This window comes from Mustela nivalis (assembly GCF_964662115.1).
Source record: "Mustela nivalis genome assembly, chromosome: 4".
NCBI classification, from domain to species: Eukaryota; Metazoa; Chordata; class Mammalia; order Carnivora; family Mustelidae; genus Mustela; species Mustela nivalis.
Genome location: NC_139023.1, coordinates 145,139,451 through 145,162,591, shown reverse-complemented (window position 1 = coordinate 145,162,591; position 23,141 = coordinate 145,139,451). Strand labels below are relative to the sequence as shown.

Here is a 23,141-nt window from a genome sequence, read left to right as displayed (position 1 = left end):
GAAGATGAGTTAATAATGGTCATAGAGGTATCTATGATCAGCATTTTTCAAACCTCAGGTTTTTCCTGTGGTAGCTTACAATTTGCATTAAAAAAAAAAACAGAATAGAAAAGATAAATTAGAGTATATCCCATGTACTAGAGTGTATCACATGTACTAGCAGTAAGAAATATTTTGTTAAACTTTTGTTTCAGTTATATTCTTATGTGTTAACTAATGGAAATGCATTTCTTCCTATGGACATTGATCAAAGCTTGAAAGCCGTTATAGTAGAGAAATGTGGGAAGGAAGGTGGGGAAGAGGGGATGGATATAAAGGTGATATTGGAGGGGCACCTGGGTGTCTCAGTGGGTTAAGCCTCCCAACTTTTGATGTCAACTCAGGTCATGATCTCAGGGTGGTGAGAGAGAGTCCCACTTCAGGCACCATGCTGGGCATAGGGCCTGTTTAAGATTCTCTCCCTCTTCCTCTGCACTGCTCACCCCCACAACTTGGGCGCTTGCTCTCTCTCTAAAAAAAAAATAAAAAATAAATAAAAAGAGACTGGAGGAAAACAAATGTGAATCTTAAAATGCTGCTGTCCATATAAACCTTTTTGCCTGAGAGGGGGGTTCACTTACCTACTCACTTTAGTATTTTTGCCCACTCGACATTTTTCATTATGTATTAATAAATTAACATTCTGGTTTATTAAGAATGGCAGTGCCTTGAGGGATCTTAATGTTGTAAATGCTGTGAGATTTCTCTTGTGTTTTGGTAGTACTCAAAATTGTAGGATGAGACCTCCATGATTCTCGGGAATCATAAAAATTCTTCGAAACAGTTTGATTTGATTATTGGCTAAGTTTTAAAACTTTTTTCCATAAAAAAGCAGGAATAGGGGCGCCTGGGTGGCTCAGTGGGTTAAAGCCTCTGCCTTCGGCTCAGGTCATGATCCCGGCGTCCTGGGATCGAGCCCTACATCGGGCTCTCTGCTCAGCAGGGAGCCTGCTTCCTCCTCTCTCTCTGCCTGCCTCTCTGCTTACTTGTAATCTCTGTCTGTCAAATAAATAAATAAAATCTTTAAAAAAAAAAAAAAAGCAGGAATAGATGGTTAGTTACACAAGCAGTTGGGAAGTCTCTACCTCCATGATTTTGCCACTCTAGTAGACTTAGTCTGTTCTGCCAGTGACATGTTAAAAGGGTAGAGAGTTGTTCATACAAGGATGGGTTACATGGTTTAAAAGAAATTATGGACTTCTTTAAAATCTGGTTGGGGTTAAATTGATGAATTCATGTTATGCACTTAATTATCAGGTATGGATTATTCTCTGTGGAGTGAAAAACATTTAAAAATTGTAGAAATTTGGTCTGTTCTGTCACCTTATACTTTATTGGGATGTCCTAATAAGGTTTGCACAGAAAACATAAACCAATATCTCATTTTGCCTGAAGGAAAAAAGAAAAAAAAAACAAAATGAAGATAAACGGCTTGCCATAATCATTCCATTTTTAAATATAGAAGGTTATTTGGTATTCCCTTGGTGAGACATGACACCACCTTTCTTCATGTACATCTGGATTATTAAAATCCGTAGTTTTCCCCAAGTTCTGCCACTAGTCATGAGGCCTTGGTCAATCAATATATCTTTACTGAGCCTCATCTGTAAAATAGAATAGAATCTTGTGTACTGTTGTGAGGCTTAGCTGAAGAAGTATATGCAGAAATGTCTCACTCATAATAAATGGTCAAAGGTAGCAGCTGCTGTTCAGCCATTCACATGGTCCAGAAGGTTTGGGGACAATAAGAAAATCAGCCCCCGTGGAGAGATTTGAAGGTGTAAAAATGTTGAATTATGTACATCTGGATAGTTTTTGATTTTGGCAAAGAATGGGGGAAAATGATATCATCCTTTTCCTGGCTCTTTTTCACTTAAAGGTTTTTAAAGATTTGTATTGGCATCAAAGGACAGAGAACTTCACAATCCCAAATTGTGATAAACCCTGCAGTATAAACCAGAAGCTTGTCAGGTAGTTGGCATGGATTTTCTGTGGAAAACTTTGATTAAATTGTTGCAAAAAATAACTACTCTAAATGTTAGAACAACCTCTGTGCTATTTACTAGATGACTTTTATTCACCTCATTTATTTAGGGAATATTGTTTGCTTGCATTATTATATTTATTTAGGGAATATTGTTTGCTTGCATTTATTTAGGGAATAATGTTTGCTTGCATTATTGCATACTATATAATATATATATATATATATATATTATATGTCCACATTATTATAAGTGGACATATTTTCATCTTGCAAAGCTCTTGTTACTGGGTTTTGATTCCTTGCAAACTTATTTTTCTGTTTTCTGTTTGGGAACATTAGATGTCAAAGGTGCCTTGATTCCAAACAGGGAACTTAGAAGATAGAATGTTTTTAGTAAAGATTGTCAGATCACACAGGATAAGGATGTTACTCCAACTTTCCTTTCTAGTATATTAGGTCGACGTAAATAGAGAATCCACTCATGAACCTTAAAAAAATTGAACAGGTTACGATGTGCCTAACACTACTGGATTCTGAGGAAACTAAGTATCAGACATTGTCTCTTCTCTGGGAGGATCATAAGCTAGGCTGAGGGATGAGAATTGGTGGGGAGAGATCTGTAAATAGATAAATTAGAAAACAAGATGAATAAAAGGCTGTGGAGCTTTGCAGATGGAACAACTGACTGCCTGAGAGAGGTGGGGGAAGGTGTGTCCTCGAAGAAGGGATATTTGAACTGAGTAGGACTTTGTCAGGCAAAAAAGTGGAAGATAAGCATTCTAGATGCCTAATTTTTGTTAGAGCATATAGACTTTTATTTATTTTTTTTTAAGGATTTTATTTAATTTGACAGAGAAAGCATGCACAAGTAGGCATAGTGGCAGGGAGAGGGACAAGCAGACTCCCTACTGAGCAGGGAGCCCAATGTGGGACTTGATCCCAGGACGCTGGGATCATGACCTGGGGTGAAGGTAGATGCTTAATCCCAGTGAGCCACCCATGTGTCCCTAGACTCTTTTTTTTTTTTAAGCTACTGTGCTCAAAATGGTTACTTGCCCTCGTGTATCACATCATTTCAGAGTACTATTGAACTTTGTATCTTAAAGTGGTGATTCTGATAGAATGTCTGTGCATAGAAGCATGGCTAAAACATGATTATCACTTTTTTCACTTTGTACATAATTCTTTTTACTAGGTTTTTAAGTGTATGTGCTAGTTTTATGTTTAATTTAGAAACTGACATACAAATATACATTGAATGTAATGCATGCTGACGGTCATAGTAACTGTTCAAGGACCCATCAACTTTGATTCTCACATTATGAAGAAATCTCAATGCAGAAGGAAGCAAGTTATAGGTTATAGGTGCAGTCAGAGGTAAAAATTAAATCATAAGCAGTTATTAGACATTTCTTATTGAAAATATACAAATTCCATGTTTTATCTTTCAAAAAGTTTTTTTTAATCACAGCAACTGTATTTGTTTTCTTTTGCTGCTACAACAAATAACCACAAACTTAATGGCTTAAAAAAATACAAATTTATCATCTTACAGCTCTGTAGATCAGAAGTCTGACATTGGTTTTACTGGGCTAAAATCAAGGCATTGGTAGCCCTTTGTTCCATCCTAGAGGTTCAGCAACGGTGAGCTGAATCTTCCTCACATTGATATCATTTGGTCTTCCACCTTCCTCTTTCTTTAAAGGACTTTGGTGTTATTTTGGGTCCACCTGGATAATCCAGGATAATTGTTTTATTGTTAGGTCAGCTCATTAGAAAATTTAATTGCATTTTTGCAACTTTAATTCCCCTTTGCCATTTAACATAACATATTCACAGGTTCCAGGCATTAAAACTTGGACATCCTTGGGGAGGGGGGCATTATTCTGCTTACAACAGAAAAATACGATTAGCCAAAAAACATGTAAGCACTGTAATACCACTTACCTATAGATGAAATTGACATTTTGACATGTATTTCTGTGTGTGTATATGTGTAAAACTTTATGAGAAATGGTATAACACCTCTGTCTTCAGCCACTCTTCTAATCTCATTTGTTCTCATGGATTTAATTAACACCTAAATACTGAATGATTCTCAAATTTACATGTAAGCTCTGACCTCTTCCTTATGCTGGTAATGCTTCTCCCCACTCAGGATCCCACCTGGATGTTTGGTAGGCATCTCAAACTTAATGTATCAGAAACTAAACGTGCCTGATCTTACCTGAAACCTGACCTTCTGTGAAGTCTTTCCAAGCTCATTAAAGGGAAGCTCCATCTTTGCTGTGGCTCAGGGTAAAACCTGCGCTGAATTCTTGACTGCTCTCTTTCTCTTCCATCCCACATCTCATTTATTAGCAGGTCCTTTAGAGTTCACCCAGAATCTGATTTAACACCATCCCTACGTGGTCCATGTCCTCCTCAGTTCTCATGTGCATTATTGCATGTAATTGCAAGTAATCTTAGCCGGTCTCCCCATTTCTGTTCTTGCATCCCCATCAGATCCCTTTAGAACAGAAGTCAATCAGATTCTCCTTTGTCCTACTGCTTCCATTCTCATTCACAGTCAGAGTTCGCCAGTCATACCTATAGCTGTATATCTGACCCCCTCTTTGGCCTTAAACTTTCCCTCTTCCTTATTCACATCTAGCCACACTGGCTGTCTTATATATACATCTATAATCTGTCTTCCCTTACTAGAATGTTGGCTTTATGAGGTCAAGAACTTTGTTCTGTTTTGATCATTGTTGTATCCGCCTTGTGAGACTATTGCATGGCACATAGTAAATGGTCACATATTTATTGAATTAATGCTTTATAATCTTGTTTCTCTCTCAACATATTACTTTGTTCTTTTTGATCAGAGCTTTGTTGGGTAATGAGAGGTAGTCATGGTAAAATTTGTTAATTAAAGGGAATATTTTAGATAGTTATATTTTTTTCTTAGACAACATAGATAGCATTTTTCCTATGCGAGAAATGTCTCCTCTCCCTGAGGACTAGGTTTGGTAGTAAGAATTTTCTGTCTCCTCATCATCATTTCCTTTTTCTCTGTTCTTTGGCTTGTTCTAATGCCATCACTCTCACTGCACACTTTTTTTCCTTTTTTTAATTTTAAAATGTTATTTATTTATTTTAGAGAGTTGGGGGAGGGGCAGAGGGAGAGCATCTGAAGCAAACTCCCCACTGAGCTTGATCTCATGACCCATGAAATCATGACCTGAGCCAAAACCAAGAGTCAGACAATTAACCTCCTGAGCAGGAGTGTGCGCCCTCACTGCACACTTTAAAAGATGCTTTGGGAGGGACAGAGTTACTAACATCTCTTTACCTTTTAGCAAAAGGACTTCTCCTTGATCCTGAAATAACTTATTAAGAAAAAGTGCCATAGAATCAAAAGACCTGGGTTTGAGTCCTGGCCCTCTCATTGGCTATGACATTAGTCACCTAACTCACTCTTGTTACATGAGGAATAATAATAATAATAATTGTCATAAAATGTTCTGGGAGAATAAAGTGAGAAGTATTTGGAAATGTTTTATAAGCTCTGGAGTAACAGGCTGGTGAGAAATGAAATAGATTCTGGTCAGCAGCCTTTTTTGTTTGTTTTTCAGCAATTACAATGTGCCAGCCTCCATTGTGAGCTTTGAGGATTCTAAAGTGGACAAGAGGGTCTTGAATCTGACTTCTCTTTCCCTTAATGCCCTGCCTAAGTTCAGGTCCTCCTCATCTCTTTTGAGTCTTTGCTAGGGTGTCCTGAACTGGGTGTTAGGTTACCTGGGTTGGATTCCTCTTGGCTTCTCACCACTGCTCCTGGTGTTATCTCCCTAAAAACCCAAGTTGATTATGTCACTAATCTCTGTAAAGATCTCTGTCATTTCTCCACTGTCAGTAAGGAGCCTCCGTTTACATCCTGGTCCAGCTTCATTTCCTATCACTAGTTCCGTATATACACCAGGCTTCTGTCTCACTGAACTGCTCAATTTTCTCTTGATAAGGCAGGGAAGAGACCAGGTTCCAGCTGTGACTGTACATTTAAGTCCTCAGTCTGGAAGGCCGCCTCCTCTAGTTTTTTTGTTTGTTTGTTTTTGTTGTGTTTTTTTTTTTTAATCCTTTCAGACCCAGCCTTGACATTGACCCCTCCATGACTTGAACCTTCTATTCCCTAGGGAGAGTTAGCTTCTATAATTTTGTCTGTTCCCACAGCACTTTGTGGGTTTTTTTGGACATGGTGTTTATTATTCTGTGGGCTTTTGAAGTGCTGGGATTATGTCATTTAGAGTAATATAATGTGACAGTCCTCCTAAGAAGGTATAGTGGATTGAATGGTGGCCTTCAAAAAGATATACCCATGTCCTAATCCCTGGAACTTGTGAATGTGACTTTGATTTGGACAAAGGGGTTTTTACAGATGACAGTTGCCATTAAGTTAAGGATTTTGTTTTTAAGAGACACCGTGTGTGTAAGCAGGTTGACGAGGGGCGGGGACAGAAGAGGGAGGATCTTAAGCAGGTTTCACATCCAGCATGGAACCCAACTCGGGGCTCAGTCTCATCACCCTGATATCATGACCTGAGCCGAAACCAAGAGTCAGATACTTGACCAACTGGGCTACCCAGATGTCCCGAAATTAAAGATCTTGAGATGAAATCATGTTGGATTATCTGAGCAGATCTACTGAGTTACAGATCTCCACACAGAGGAGAGACACAAAGAGAAGAGAAGGCCATGTGGTGCAGCTGTGAGCCAAGGAACACCTGGAGCCACCAGGTGCTAGGAGGGACAGGGAGAGTCCTCAGAGGGGTGCAGGCCTGCTAACACTTGGATTTCTGACTTCCAGCCTCCAGAACAGTGAGAATAATTTTTTTTTAAGCCACCCAGTTTGTGGTAATTTGTCACAGCAGCCCTAGGAAACTAATATAGAAGGTCGCAGTAGAATGACTGGAACATAGTAAATGTCATTGTCATCACCAACAGTAACACTGTCATCACTATGATTCTTAAACCTAGAATGGGACCTGAAAAGCAGTACATGCTGAGAAAATAGTGGCTAAGTAAAAATACAGTTCTTTCCCATGAGCTTCCAAGCTGTTGTAATGGCAATGATATTGTTGAGGAGTGTGCTTAAAGAGAACTTCCAAAATAGATCCTCTCTTAACTGTATTGTTTTAAATGCCTTTGTGTGAAGGGTGCTAGTGGATGTTTTAAATTGTTTTTTTTTTTTTAGAGCCGTTTTATACAGTTTTCCACAAACTGTCCTTTTAGAATAAAACTAATTTTGTCAAAAAAGAAGTCATAATGCTCTCTTGTCCCCCCCAATAGAAAAATGATGAGCAGTTATAGTTTTAACAATAAAAAAACTTAAAATATGTCTTCTTTTTCCTTTGAGAATGTTATTTAGTAAAATTAATTTCATGCTCATTGGCCTTGAAATATAACTTAGAGAGGAACTTTGGAGTAATAAAGTAGTTTATTTCATTCAGCTATGAGATAATTGAAAACCCAAATTTTCAAATAATCATAAACCCAAATCTGGTAGGCCATATGTATCATTTTCATGTAAATTTTAGTTTGCCACTGGAAGCTAAGTGTATGACCTAATTTTTACTAATGTTTTACAAATTGGTATCATAATAAAAGCTAATGTTTATTGAGCTCTTACTCTATGCTAGGCACTGGTCCAGGCTTTTTTTTTTTTTTTTTTTTAATTATTGGCAGAGAGAAATCACAAGTAGATGGAGAGGCAGGCAGAGAGAGAGAGAGGGAAGCAGGCTCCCTGCTGAGCAGAGAGCCCGATTCGGGACTTGATCCCGGGACCCCGAGATCATGACCTGAGCCGAAGGCAGCGGCTTAACCCACTGAGCCACCCAGGCACCCCAGGTCCAGGCTTTTTACAGGAGGCTCTTTACATGAGCCTTCAGGCTCTTTAACTGAACTCATTCTCACAGCGGTCCTGTTCTCTTAACTCAAGAGGGTGCTGAGGCCCAGAGTGGTCAACAGCATGATAGCTGACATGGCAGAGACTCACTGTGGCCGTGGCTCGTACCCTCCGTACTTTTCTAACTCTCCATGACTGTGTCAGCTTTCAGTGTTGAATACAGTTTGAGGTGGAGAGTATCAGTAAATTTAAGTAAAGCATTCTCATCTAATCCCATAGTGACTCAGACTTCAGTACACTTTCTGACCCATGGAGATGCTGATGTATGGGCCTGGGAATATGCATTTTTAGTAGGTACCAGGTGGTTTGGGTCCTACTTGGAAAGACAGTGACCTAGTTACCATACAAACCTCACAGTTCATTTCACATGAAGGCCCAGGGTGATGGTGGTGGTCGTGGTGGTGGTAATGGTGGGCTTATAGCACATTCTTTGCATATATCAATGTTCCAGGGTGAGCCCACTGAACGCTTACATTTATCCAAGCTTACGCCTCAAGTGCCTGTGCTATTAATCACATTTTTTTTTGGGGGGGGGGGTAGAGAAAAAATAAGGCTAGCATGAGAGGAATTTTTTTTTTTTTAACCTTTTGAATGAGCCTCAAAATCAGGTCCATTTGATCTGAGGAAATTGTAAAGTCTGTAGACAGAAGAAAATAAGCATGACATAAAATTTCTACCCTCACAGGAGCTTTGTATATTTATTTTTTGTTTAGAAGAAAATTTTAATGTACATTCTTTTTTACAGTAGAGCAATAATCCATCATTTGGGCTACTCTGAATATTAACTGTAGGCAAGGGGGTGATCATCTCTCTTAGGTTTGGTAAGAAACTTTCACCCATTTGTACTGCCAAGTAGCCTGATTATGTGTGTTTTAGAATATAGAGAAAACACTAAGCTTGCAGTTTTACTAACTTCAGTATCTTAATTGTATATTGAATTGGCAAAAATATGTTTTTCTTTTTTCTAGGGAGTCACAAATCACATTGAGCCAAAAAAACAATCCAGTGATTTCTGCCGTTACAAACAGAATGAATATTCCCATGCTACTGCAACATTCTCACCGGAGTTTCCTAAACGGCCTTTTAAGAACACCTTTCCGTCGTTACTGCTTCATCTTTCACTCAAGTACTCATCTCGGATCAGGAATCCCTTGTGCTCGGCCGTTTAATTCTCTTGGACTCCATTGTACAAAATGGATGCTGCTGTCAAATGGTTTAAAGAGAAAATTATGTGTACAAACAACCTTAAAGGAACAAACAGAAGAACTTTCTGATAAAGAACAAAGATTTGTGGATAAACTTTACACCGGTTTAATCCAAGGGCACAGAGCCTGCTTAGCAGAGGCCATAACTCTCATAGAATCAACCCACAAGAGGAAAAAAGAGTTAGCCCAGGTGCTTCTTCAGAAAGTATTAGTCTACCACAGGGAACAAGAACAAATAAATAAGGGAAAACCACTAGCATTTCGAGTGGGTCAGTCTTTTTTTTTTTTTCTTTTAGTCTCTTAAGTAAATATTTTTCTAAGTTTTCTATATTTTAAAATAAGTCTGAATAGTTTGCAATCTAATGGGAATTCTTTTTTTTTTTTTTTTTTCAAAAATTTGGGCTGGATTTTAATCCCCCCCACTCCCCGCTTTCTTTCTTTTTCTTTTCTTTTTTGCAAATATTGTTCTTGTTAAGTTGGTGGGGGGATGTCATGGTCATTTGAGCCAAGGCTCTGTATTTTAAGAGAATAATATTTCTGCTTTGGCAAGAACCTGTGGCTCCCAGAATAGACTATGAATATGAAGAATCATTAAGTGGTTTACTCTACTCAGCTTGATAGTCCGAAGTGAATGCCTTGTTTCTGTATTTATATCAACTATAATTATCCTTATCACATTTCAAAATTCTGCTTCTTAGTTGTTTCATTAGTCTTTCTAGGGCAAGTCTCCCTTCTTCCAGGTACTTTCTGTTAGAGATTCTGGGAGTTGCTTGGCTCTAAGCATAGCCATCTCAATACCAAAATGTGTTTTAAAGGAGAAACCCTATTCATTTGCTGTCTAAAAATATTAGAAATTCACTTGATTTCTTGAACAGATGACTAGGTTCTGTAATCGCAAATAAGCTGGCTTTATTTTTTTTAATTGTGCATTTTTAAACAATTTAGATACGTTTTAGTGGATTGAGAGTTTCCACGATGGCAGAGTAGGTGATCCAATCAACTTTCCCACTAAAAAGAACTGGAAATGGTGGACAAAGTGCAGAAATTTTGTGAGGATTGGGCAAATACACTTAAAAATTGACTGGCATTGTATTAGACTTATATCTCAGTTTAATGATATGGGATTAAGACCTTCTAATTTTATGGTAACAGGATATGCATCTTTGAAGATTATTTCAAAAAGAGTTCACCAACTGATATTGGGAGTCTGCATTATTCACACATCCCATTCTTCTGCCCTCATTGAAGGAACTCTCATTTTGAGAGTAGTACATTGACTGTGAGTAATCTTTATGTGACAGACAAAACAGCAGACTCCCAAAGAGAAATTCCAGTTATGACAAAGTGTTTACTTATTATACCTAATGGATGTTTGAAGAGAAAACATCCCAGAAATATATGGAGTTAACCAGCAACTCACACGAAGCTAGTAACTCACAAATTTTCATTGCTGTTCTGGTTCTTTCATTTTGGTCTTATGAAGCCAGATGAACCTTTGTCTTTATTGTAGCTCTTCTATCACCATCATCTTCTATCACAGGTGTTTGCTCAGCACCCATACAGATGTTTAAGACAGAGAAGAGACCTTCCCTGAAAATTACAGTAAGGTTGGGCATGCCGTATGATCTACACATACTTTTGAATGCAGTTACAGTTAAATTCTTAACTTTTATATACTTTATACCATGTTCTGTTCTAAACATCACAAATAGCAACTCATCTAGTTCTTACAACAACCTAAAGAGATACGTGCTATCGTATGCATTTGATTGCAGAGTATACTCAGGTACAGAATGGCTAAGTAACTTCTCCAGGATCACACAGCTCTTAAGAGGCAGAGCTAGAACCAGAACCAGTCACCTGGCTCCAGAGTGTGTGTTCTTATCTGCCATGCTCTGTGAACTCGCCAAGCGGGGAATTTCCTCCCTTTCTTAAGACAAACTAATTTCTTCAGGATTCAGTTTAAATCATATATTTTGAGTTATGGGTAAGGTGCAAAAAATTATCTTTCATAAGTGGGAAATTATTTTCTCAATTACTGGGAATTTCCAAAGTACTGAGTTGTTCTTCCAATGGGAAGATCAAGTGTCCAGCTTTGGGGTAGGTGGAATAATTACTGCTCATGATGCGGCGGGCAGGTGTTGGGGAAATTCAGCACATTAACAACATAAGCAGTGATGTCTGTCCAGAAAGATCTGTATTATAGTAAAAGGGCCGATCCTATTTTGTCCTTTTACAAAGTAAATTTGGAGAACATACGGAACTCAGAGTTGTTTTCTTCCTATATCCCTGTTGCTCAGGAGCTAGATAAATGGTTTTTCACTTACTTTAGGAAATGTTAAAATACATTAATGATGGTTTTAATACATTAGGAGAAATACAAGGTAATCTGATATTTGAATAGAACTTAACATTGTGCTGATCTTATTTCTTTCATTAAATTAGAAGGTCTTTCTCTACTACAGGATTGTCTGGGCCCCCTGGTGCTGGAAAATCAACCTTTATAGAGTATTTTGGAAAAATGCTTACTGAGAGAGGGCACAAATTATCTGTGCTAGCTGTGGACCCTTCTTCTTGTACTAGTGGTGGTGAGTATTGGTGATTTTTTTTTTTTTTTAATTGCAGAGCAGGTCTCCTAGGGCTCTCTTATAATTTAATGGGAATTTGCACAGTCCAGTAACTTCTAACCTCTTGCGGAGTTTGATCTCATTGAAAGGAGTTTTGGGGGGGCGAGGTGGAGATGGAGGTGGCTTGGGGCCTTGGGCTTCTTAGTTTGTGGGGAGTCCAAGAGGGGCTGGGTACTTAGAGAACTAGGAAAATGGGTGCCAGAAGTTGAAGATAACCAAAAGCAAATTTCAGCTCTTTGTCTATCATAGCTGACACTAGGCTCTCTTCCCTCCTGTTCCCGCCACCACCCCTGCTCCATCACCCCCTATGCAGTTCAGAAAATGGGTCCATCCCCTCATTCACTTTTTTCCTGTATTGTTGTAACATTTCTTAATCTTAAAATCTTATTGCTCTTTATAACTTGTCACCTGTTCATGTTACATGTTCAGTGAAACAGAAAGCCCTTAGGGAGACTGTGTAATACACCTTTGTTCCCCCCACAGCACTTAGCATGGTATGTACATCTCGGGCTCAGCAACTGCTTACTGGTTTGAGGGCACACAGTCACTCGAGTTTAATTGGCAGCTCATGAGAGAGAAAATGAATAAACTTCATTTTCCCAAAGGATCATTTAAGGTAAACATAAAGCATGCCATGTAAATACTCAGGAAAGTTTTTCCTTTCCTTTTTTTTTTTTTTTTTAAAGATTTTATTTTATTTTTATTTGACAGAGAGAGACACAGTGAGAGAGGGAACACAAGCAGGGGGAGTGGGAGAGGGAGAAGCAGGCTTCCTGTTGAGCAGGGAGCCTGATGTTGGGCTTGAACCCAGGACCCTGGGATCATGACCAGAGCTGAAGGCAGATGCTTAACAACTGAGACACCCAGGCGCCCCAGGAAAGTTTTTTCTTCCCTTATCCCTCTCACATTATAGTTATTCATTTAACAAGCATTTGCATATCTGCCATAGGGGAGGCATCGTACAAGGAAGGCACCGGGTCGTGTAATGGTGACTGAGACACAGTCCTCTTAGTCTTATGCTGTATATCTAATGATGGAAACAGACGTGTAAACACCGGCCATTACAATGTAATGTGTGTTGTAAGGGGGAAAGTACAGGGCACTTTGTGGAAGTGTTTGGTTTGCATACTGTGGGTTTCATGCTAAAAAAAATAGAGATGATATAATCATATTTAAAGAGCTTTAGGTCAGTTGAGAGGTGGACAGCAATTCCTGTTACCACTCATTGAGAACTTTAGCTGAAAACATGTACAGTTTTTGATTCACAATAATAAATGTTAACCATAAAATAAAATTATACTCACAGGGTTCAAGATTAAAGCCATGCGAATGTATTTTCTTATTTACAGTCTAAGAACTTACTTTGTTAAAGGTAAGGACTTGAGCAAATAATTTTTTTATAGTGGCTCTCATTTTCATACAGGTGAGAAGGCTTTTTTCCCTCTCACCTTCACTGTATTCTAGAATACTTGAAATAGCAAAAGAAAATAATAGCTTGAGTAGTAGCAGATATGGTGACAAGAGAGCCTAATTAAAGTTGCATGGCCATGTGGTTTTAATTCTTAAACTAACAATGAAGTTCCCTTTCTCAGGTGAAAAAAATATATAGACTTTGAAAGAGAAAATACTTGAGGATTAACAGGGCACTGTAAGTTTCCATTTCTACTTTATTTTTGCTGCAGTAGTTACATTTGAAAAACAGCACAATGCTAAAGTTGAAAAGCATTACTTTTTTGGTCTCTAGTCGGTCCTTGTTGGGCTTTGGATTCACAGGTCCCCTGCAGCAGCTTGGAGACCTCTCTAAGGGTCTGCAACTGACAGTTTTTGACTCACTGGCTAAGACAGTTAGATGGGAGAGTAATTTCATAACCTTTAATTCAGTGTGTTAGGATCTATAAGATAATAAGTTAAAGTACAGCTTTGGCAGATTGTTGACTTATATAGAGATGATTTCATGCCGAAAATTACTTTAGAAAAAAGTTTTGTGTGCAGTAAAGCAGTTGAGATATGTGGTAGGTGTCTGCTCTAGAATTAGAACCTGTGAGAACTCTAAACTGGAATCACAAGAGAAAAGACCATATCTTTAAGGACCTTCTCAATGCTTAGCATCAACTTTATGTAGAGAAGTTAGCTCTTAGGCAGAGGGAAAATTAAAGTGTGGGTTAGACTAGAACTACACCTTCAAATGTTGTTATATGGCTAAAGGAAAGTAAAAGTTTGAGGTAATTTCAATAGTCCCAGGGCATTTAGTCTTCTAGAATTTGCGAGTAGTGGTATTTGCCAAAATACTAAAGTAAGCCCTAGAACATCACTAGTTCTAATCCACAGTCATTAAATTGATTGATGGGGTGCCTGGGTGGCTCAGTCAGTCAAGCGTCTGCCTTCAGCTCAGGTCATGATCCCAGGGTCCTGGGATGGAGCCTCTCTTTGGGCTCCCTGCTCAGCGGGATGCCTGCTTCTCTCTCTGCCCCTACACCCTGCTCGTGTTCTCTCTCTTTCTCTCAAATGAATAAGTAAAATCTTTTTAAAAAATTAACTAATTAATTCCTACAGTGAATAAGCTCTCATTAGAGAATATGTAAGACATGGTTCCATGAGCAAGGAACTTCTATTAAAGCACAGTTTCTCAGCCTTGGCACTGATGACATTCTTTGTTTGGGGCAGCTTCCTGACACTAAAGGATGCTTAGCGGTATCCTTGGCCTCCACCCACCAGATGCCAATAGCATCCTACCCCCAGTTTTGACAAGTAAAAATCTCTCTAGACATTGCCAGATTTCCTCTGGGGGAAAACTCATCCCCATTTGAAAACTTTAAAGGCAACAATGTTAAGATGACAGTAAAGAAACCATCTTGGCTGAAATGGAAGATTGATTTGGGGACTAGTAGAAGCTGAAATTGGACAGGTAAGGTAGGGCTGCATTCTGAGGTCCTTTAGTGCTAAGCTGAAGAATCTGGATGTGAACCTCTGTCAGTGGGAAGCCATTATAAATTTTGAGGGGCTTGAAATGTTAAAACAATTAATTTGGCATCATATATGCTGTGTTGCACTAAAGCTCAGTAATATGAAATAATTTTGAGATTTGGGGAGAAATGCCCTAAAGCACATCATGTGGGAATTAATTATCTGATTGATAATTGGCCTTTATAGGTGTTCCATGATTAGAAAACTCTGTGTTTTAGGATCACTCTTAGGTGATAAAACCCGAATGACTGAGTTATCAAGAGATATGAATGCATACATCAGGCCGTCTCCTACCAGTGGTACTCTAGGAGGCGTGACAAGGACCACAAATGAAGCTATTCTGTTGTGTGAAGGAGGGGGATATGACATCATTCTTATTGAAACCGTAGGTGAGTGTGATTTTCTATTTCATAACAATAAAATACTATTATAATGAATGCTATGTAAAGATGAGTGACAACTAGTATCATTTTGTTCCTTGAGCGTATATTTCCTAAAGGTATAATAAAATACAAGATATCTTGGGTTCTATAGGAGATATGAAAATGCAGGCTCTAATCCTGACCTTTAAAGAAAAGCCATCTATCTGGAGAACTGTGATACATATGTAAATGCCAAAGGAGAACTGTAAGCATTGAAAACAATACATTAACTTAACACCTGTTGTGTTGAAGCACATTTCACATGTCTATAATATTCGCTACAAAAATACACATAGTTGGTTACCCCTTTAATACAGGGCCATGCTTTTTTTCACCTTTCTATCCCTAGTACATAGTTATACACAATGAAAATACTGAAATGGAAACCCCAAGAAATTCACAGGCTATGGAGAGACAATCTACTGTTACTGAGTGATAAATGTTTGTGCCACAACCCGATTCGGGTTTGAGGGATCAGGGAAGACTTCTGGGAGGGGGTGACAGTTGAGCTCAGTGTTGAAGGAGGAACTGGGGTGAAATAAAGAGAGCGAGAGGGCATGGCCAATTTACAGAACCACGGTTTGTTCAGAATACGTAGCCCATAGAGTATGGAGGTGCATAGCGGGTAAAGAGAGGTGGGGCTGGAGACCAGAAACTCCACCCTGTAGGGGGGATGGAGGAAGAGTTGCCCGTGTGGTAGTGGGAGAATCGAGAGAGGAGAGAGCCATAAAAACCAAGTGCATTGGTTAGAAGTTGCATTTGACTGCTTCTCCCAGAGACTCGAATGAGCTGTGATTCAGCAGAGGTGGTGTATTTTTTTTGTAAACAGAAGAAGCCCAGAGGCGTGCAGGCCCGAGTAGGCCTGGTGGCCCCACAGTGCCCTCAGTGTCCCCAGCTTCTGTCTCTGCTCTCCAGTCTCAGCACTTAGTTTCCCTCCTCAGGGTTGCTCTTGGTTAAAAGACACCTGATAAAGCTCTAACGGTCACATACACATTCCAAGCAGGAGGCAGAGAGATGAGGTAGAGGGTAAGGAAGGAGGGGTAAGGGGTCGGCAGAAGAGATGTACCTCTGGCTGGGTTAGCCCCTCTTTAAAGAGTCTTCCTGGAAACCCCATGTGCTGACTTTTGCTTTCACGCATAAATCATCCCTGGCGGAAGCCCGGTCTGATGACTGTGGGCTTCTACCTGGTACATCAGTGCTCCTAACAACCCCTGTGGTAAGGAAATGGGGAAGAATAAATATGGAATGGACAGCTAGAAGTCTCTGACACCCCAGCGAAGGGCAGACTCTTAAGAGAGGTTTCAGTGGAGCGTGTGATGTGCAAGTCAGATTTAAGTGGATTGAAATTAATGTGAAGTAATGAAGTGAAGACAAATGAGCATACATTGATTTTTCTTATTAGACACTTAGCTATAAAGAAAGTGAGAAATATGGTGATAATTGGAGGAGGTTGTGTGAGGTTTTGTCCTATTTTTTTTTTCTTGGTTCATTTAGTTTTCAATGAGAAGGACCCGAGCACAGTTCCTATGAGGTGCTGAGCGACAGGAGCCGGTAGACTGAGGAGAGCTTAAAGATAAAGCAGAGCCGGGCCCTGAGGAGGTGGGGAGGAAGGAGCCGCTAATCTCCGGCGGGTACTTCTTACGCTGCGACTGCAGAGGAGGCAGTGAGCAGGGTTGGCATTTGGGGAGAGGGAAATGCTGAGGGAGCTCTGGCCTTTATTTCACCACCAAGTAGTGCCATGGGCAGCATTGTGAGGAAGACCACGGCCCAGTGAATGTTTGTAACAGCCACTGCGAGAAATGGGAATGCAGCGGACTGAGGGTGCCTAGCGGCTCCGCTTTTGCTGGGCTTTGCGGAGTGGGCAGCGGACAGTAGATCCCATGACCCTGCCGTGCTGCCTGTTCCTGAGCCATTCCTCCGGCACCTTACAGAAGAGAGAACACGGATCGTTGGACTGTTCCATGGGTGGGGCTTTGCAGGGCTCCTGGGAGGATGGAAAGCCAGAAAGCCGAAAGTCTTGACAGGCATGGTCTAGGGTTAGAACCACACCGTTCAAGCCACTCGCTGGTGAAAGGGAAGCCAGGAAAGAGCTGCGAGGGGGAGGAGAGAATGGGCATCTCGAGTTTCGCCATTTAGCCAGCACGAAGGCTACTGGCCATAAGCGAGGGTGAGAGGTGGGAAGGGTCACAGGTGGTACTCATAGGGCAGCGCATTGCATAGATTCCTCAGAGGTGGGGGTTTCAAAGTGGGATCAGCTTGAGTGTGTGTACGAGTAGGAGTGAATGAATGGCGGTCAAGGTAGCTGAGAAAGTCTAATCACTATGAATATTTTACAATCTCAGGCGTGGGCCAGTCCGAGTTTGCTGTTGCGGATATGGTTGACATGTTTGTTTTACTGTTGCCACCAGCAGGAGGAGATGAATTGCAGGTGATTATGTTGCCTTTTTTCCTCCCAAAACACAAAGTATACATCTCTGAAAGTACACATTGCCAGTGTGTGTTGCTGTAAATTAAGCTGGGGTAATGTAAGCAAAAGAAGTAGCATTCAGAGGCACCTGGGTGGCTCAGTTGGTAAAGCATCTGCTTTCAGCTCAGGTCATGATCTCAGGGTCCTGGGATCAAGTCCCGCATGGGGCTCCCTGCTTGGCGGGAAATCTGCTTCTCCATCTCCCTCTGTTCCTCCCCCTACTAGTATGCATGCGTGCTCTCTCTGCCTCTTAAATAAATAAATAAATAAAAAGAAAAGAAAAGAAAATCATTCATATTAGCTAAAATGCCCGAGTCAAAGGCACATTCTCTGTGTTTTTTCCTAACTTATAGTAACAAAATTTATGACCTTGAGCTAATCCTACCACTTAGATTTTTCTACCGGCGGCATGGGGAGTGAATGGAGCACATGGATAGTTCCAGCCAAAAGAGGACCACTGTGGTGTGGGTGTTTGTAGTACCAAGACTGGGCCATCTTTAGCTATCTGGTTATTTTCCTCAAATGCAAATGGGAAAAAAAATTATAAACCTTGAGGAAAGGTTCGAAGACTTTGTGTATGGAAATGCAGATGTTAGCGATAGGTGTCTTTACCCTGTAACCACTTAATGATGGTTGGTTTTGCGTCCTGAGCATTAGCTCAGGAGAGACAGAATCCGTCATGAGACAGCTGGACTTGTCTCCTGCCACTCATTCTTGTTCTGTCTTGAGGATGTACTTTCTCTAATTGTAAATATATTTTCTCACGTTAGTCTCTAAATTTGGGAGAGATCTTACAGATGACTTCCATAATCCCAACAGTTAAGTGATTGTGGTTCCTGGTACTCAGGGCTTGGGAGGATGTGGAGGTAAAGTTAGTTAATGAAGTGTGTGACCCTCAAAATCTTAGCGTTGACTGGTGGCCCATTTTTTGTTCTATTTAAATGAAATGTTTTTGATACATCGCTCTCTTTTTCTCTTCAGGGTATCAAGAGAGGTATAATTGAGATGGCGGACCTGGTGGCCATCACGAAATCTGACGGAGACCTGATTGTGCCGGCTCGAAGGATACAGGCAGAGTACGTGAGCGCCCTGAAGTTACTCCGCAAGCGCTCCGAAGTCTGGAGACCCAAGGTCAGCTTGTGTTCTGCTCTGTGCTCCCCACCTGAGTGGACTGTGCACATTAGAGGAGAGGATGCTGCGAGTCCCGTGCCACATCTAGTCCATCTCTGCTTGGATGTGAGATCACAATTTAAAAACTATGACAAAGCCAGAGCAGGTAGTCATGATTTTAAATATAATCCTTCAACCACAAGATGTCAAAAGCCAGATATGAGGGGATAGATTAGATTGCTTAATGCTTGACTTGAGCCATTCGGAAGTGATAGCAAATCCATTCTGAAAGGAACCTTCTGAAGATTATGGAGCGGTTAGTGATTTGATTCTCTACCTCAGAGTTTGAGCAGGAGACAAGAGGCTTTTGATGTGATCACTTCCCTCCCCATTATGCTTGCTGGGTGCTATTTTCAATAAAGAAAAAACAAAGACCAGTTCTGTAATAAATGGTACACAGATACAGATGTGGGTGGCCTTCTGTGCAGGAGGTCACTCTTACTAAAGAGTGAGCCAGTATCACTCAGGTTAGAGCAGCGATGACCTCTCTTACCGCCCGCTCCCCGGCTCGCCCATCCAGGTTGTCTACCCTGGGCATGGGGCCATCTGGCCTGTGCAGGTGCTGGGTGTTCGGCACTTAGCCAAGCTGAATCGGAATGGGGCTGTTTCCTCACCGTAGTTTTGTTCCCTAGCACTCAGGCCTCGGGGCAACCTACCCAGCATTGCCCTTCCCATCCTCGTGACCCTCTCACAGCTCCTCCTTGTTGCGTCTGAGCAATCCTACGTCAAAATAAGCCTGTGGGCTAAACATTTTGACCTGAAGTCAGTGTGTTGTTTCTGCACATAGTAATCGTAGTAAGTGACCTCAGTCTATTTCTGGGTATAGTTTACTTCGACACGGTGATAAAATGTCTCCATTTTCACTTAACTATTTTTGTATACTGTAAGAATTAATTGGCAAATATCACCCTAAGAAGATGTTTCCTGTCATTTTAAGTAAAACGGTTTTGGTTCTTCCCTTTTCAATAGGTAATTCGTATCTCCGCCAGAAGTGGAGAGGGCATCAGTGAAATGTGGGATAAAATGAGAGAGTTCCAGGACCTCATGCTCACCAGTGGGGAGCTGACAGCCAAGCGGCAGAGGCAGCAGAAAGTTTGGATGTGGAATCTCATTCAGGAAAGCGTGTTAGAACATTTCAGGACCCATCCCACCATCCGGGAACAGATCCCCGTTATGGAAAAAAAGGTTCTCAGTGGGGCCATGTCCCCAGGACTAGCAGCAGACGTGTTGTTGAAAACTTTTAAAAGCAGAGACTAAGGAAATTTATCATGTGCAATGATTTTATATATCATTTCATAAAGTATTTTAATATTAAAAGTCACTTGAATGCTTATATTTTCAGTAATTCTTTTGTGGTGCCCTTGGCCTCATTTGTGAACCGTGCTTGAAAAGTATGATATAGCTGGCAAAGGTCAGGCCCTTGGCAGTATTTATAAGGTACCTGTTACATGTTACTGATTTCCATTTCTTTCTCTTCTTACACCCTGGCATGGTAGGTGGCAGGGGGGTTCCTTCTCATCAGTCACAGGCAGAGAAAACTGAAAGAACAGAAAAGGCTCATGTGCCTTAAAATGTTTTCTTTGATACTGTATTCTCTGCGTTTCCAGAGAAAATGTAAGTAAGAGTGACCACATTTCTGATTTTTTACTTCAGACCAGAATCCTACACAATGGGATTAAGAGCTAAAAATCACGACTGATATTTAGTGTCCAGACTATTCTAGGGATTTCTGAAATGGCCATGTAATGTACATGAGTAAGCAAACAAGTGGAATGTATAGTGATGTGAACACAGTTTTAAAGTCTACTTGTCTAGACTTGTGGACCCCCCATGATAGGAGAACCCAAAGGGAGCTGGGGGAAATCAGCTACAAATAATATGGCCCATTAATCCCCAAAAGTTGAAGTATACCCTCAAAAGACCCAAGTGAGGTCACAATGATTTAAGGGGTATTCAGTTTGAATATTATCAGAGGCTTTTGCTTCTTTTCCTCCTTGGTCATTTGACTTCATATTAGCATCTTAAACATCTGCCCTACTCCTAATGAGGAGGAGCAAGTTTTCTCCAGAGGAAGCATGGCACAGGGGTTGGGTTCTGGGGTTGAACTTTGTGGGTTTAAACTTTAAACATTGATCAGTCACTCATTAGCTGTTTAAGTTTGGACAAATAACCTACCTCTGTTTCAGTTTCTTCCCTGCTAAAAGGGAACTGACATGTCAACTTTATAGGGCTGATGAGGATAAATGAGATAACTCAGGAGAATCATTTTGCTACCATGGTGGTATATAGGAAACACCCTGAAGCTGCTTGCTGTTATTATTATGCTAGTTATAAATACCTGAAGCTGTACAAGTCTTATATGTAAGTTGAATTTTCTGTCATGGTCTTATTACTGCCATCATGCTCTTGTGCTATTTTATGATTATCTTTAAAGTACCGGCTGTAGTTAATTCTTTGAATATATTTTATACTGTCTGATGGTGGTTATAAGTGTGTACATTTGAATAAAATTATCTCTAACCATGAAATTTCTCCAATGCACAAAATTTCTTCCCAGAAATTTCAAATGTATACTATTCTGAATCCTTTAGAATATTTTACACAGTATGTCAGTTTTCACTGCTAGCCTCCTATTTGGAAGTAAATTACTTGAGTATTATTTTAGCAAACGTTCTATAACTTTATTTTTAATTTTAATTATTTGTTTGAGGGAGAGCGTATGAGCAGGGGGAACAGCAGAGGGAGAGGGAGATGTGGGCTCCTCGCTGAGCAGGGAGCCCAACATGGGTCTTGATACCAGGACTGTGAGATCGTGACCTGAGCCAAAGGCAGATGCTTAACTGACTGAGCCACCCAGGTGTCCCCATAACTTTTTTTTTTTTAAGGATTTTTCTTTAAATCCTTTAAAAGGATTTGTCCTCATCTTATATGAGGGCTAGGAGAAACCAAAAGAATCCAGCCAGCTCACCTAATTTCAGAAAGGACAACCATTAAACCAGATGAAAAACTGTTTTTGGAATCTTCCAGAGAAAGAATTTCATGAATTCCCTTAATATACTACTACTACGGGGAATGAGAAACCTGTCATTTGTGGCCCAGTGTATGTAGTGGTGAAGTGTATGCATGCTACGTTATGAAGAAGGAGGCAGAGGGTGGCTTTGGTTAGCCCTCCACCTAGCTCTGCATTTCTTCTCAGTTTGAATTACTTTTAAATGTTATAAGTATAGTCATAAAAAGCATTAGAAATCCCCCTTGTCCTCTTTATGTAGTTACTGTACCACTGGCTATAATGTAGAGACCAATTTCCAAGATACTGTTTACCTCTGTTACTTGCTAAACTGGCACCTGTATAATGTACTAAAATGTTCGTGGCCTTTAAAAAAAACCCATGATCCTTTTGGTTAAGCTTAAAAACGCCATCCTTCCCTGCCCTCTGTTACTCTACCACACTAAACCCTTCACCTGGACAAAAGCATAGGTTTTGACTTGGATGTACGTAGTCAGATTTCAGCTGTCCTAATTAGCCATGTGATTCGGGCAATTTTTTTTCCTCTTTTTTATGCACCTGTTTCCTTGTATTTAAAATAGCTATTTTATAGGATAACTAAATGAGAGGTTGTATGGGAAATGCCAACACTCAGTAATTGGTAGGTGTTGGGAATATTACAGACGGGTACCCGTGGCAGCTTGTTGTCCTATAAAACAGACCAGTATCTATTTTTTAAAAAAGATTTTATTTATTTACTTGACACAGAGAGAGAGAGATCACAAGTAGGCAGAGAGTCAGGCAGAGAGAGTGGGGGGAAGCAGGCTCCCCCCTGAGCAGAGAGCCCGAGACGGGGCTCGATCCCACGACCCTGGGATCATGACCTGAGCTGAAGGCAGAGGCTTAACCCACTGAGCCACTCAGGCACCCCAGACTAGTATCAATTTTAATTTAAGTTTGGCCAAACTACTTAATCCCCCTGTATTTCAGTTTCCTTGTTATTAAATGGGGTTGACAATGACATCCACCCAGAGTTGTTGAAAGGACTGTTTTAGGTAATATACATACAGTGCCTGGATGTAGTTAAGTGCTAAATAAATACTTAAAGAGTAAAATATTTAATGTCTTAGGGTTGTTTTAAGGATTAACTGAGTTAGTCTCCCCCTATCTTAAAAGAATAATTCTTTTCTGAAAAAAACCTCCTAGGTTGATTTTGCCTTTGTCAAAAGCATAATTACCATTAATTTCTGTACGTAGGTAAAAAAAGGTGCTTTGTTCTAAACTGAGCTCCAAAATTGACAGATATTTTGCTAAAACAGTACCAAATTTCATT

The 23,141-nt window shown here is 40.2% G+C and overlaps 1 protein-coding gene across 2 annotated transcripts in view; it reads left to right on the top strand.

The window, feature by feature from the left end:
• MMAA (metabolism of cobalamin associated A) overlaps positions 1-21,350 on the top strand; it is a 64,845-nt gene extending 43,495 nt beyond the window's left edge. For both annotated transcript variants that reach the window (XM_082728274.1, XM_082728275.1), the window contains exons 2-7: positions 8,936-9,441; positions 11,638-11,760; positions 14,982-15,152; positions 17,528-17,613; positions 18,634-18,783; positions 19,792-21,350. In XM_082728274.1, the coding sequence (XP_082584400.1) occupies positions 8,936-9,441; positions 11,638-11,760; positions 14,982-15,152; positions 17,528-17,613; positions 18,634-18,783; positions 19,792-20,079 (1,324 nt within the window). In that variant the 3' untranslated portion in view covers positions 20,080-21,350. The remainder of the gene's footprint in view (positions 1-8,935; positions 9,442-11,637; positions 11,761-14,981; positions 15,153-17,527; positions 17,614-18,633; positions 18,784-19,791) is intronic.
• Positions 21,351-23,141: the final 1,791 nt, after the last annotated feature.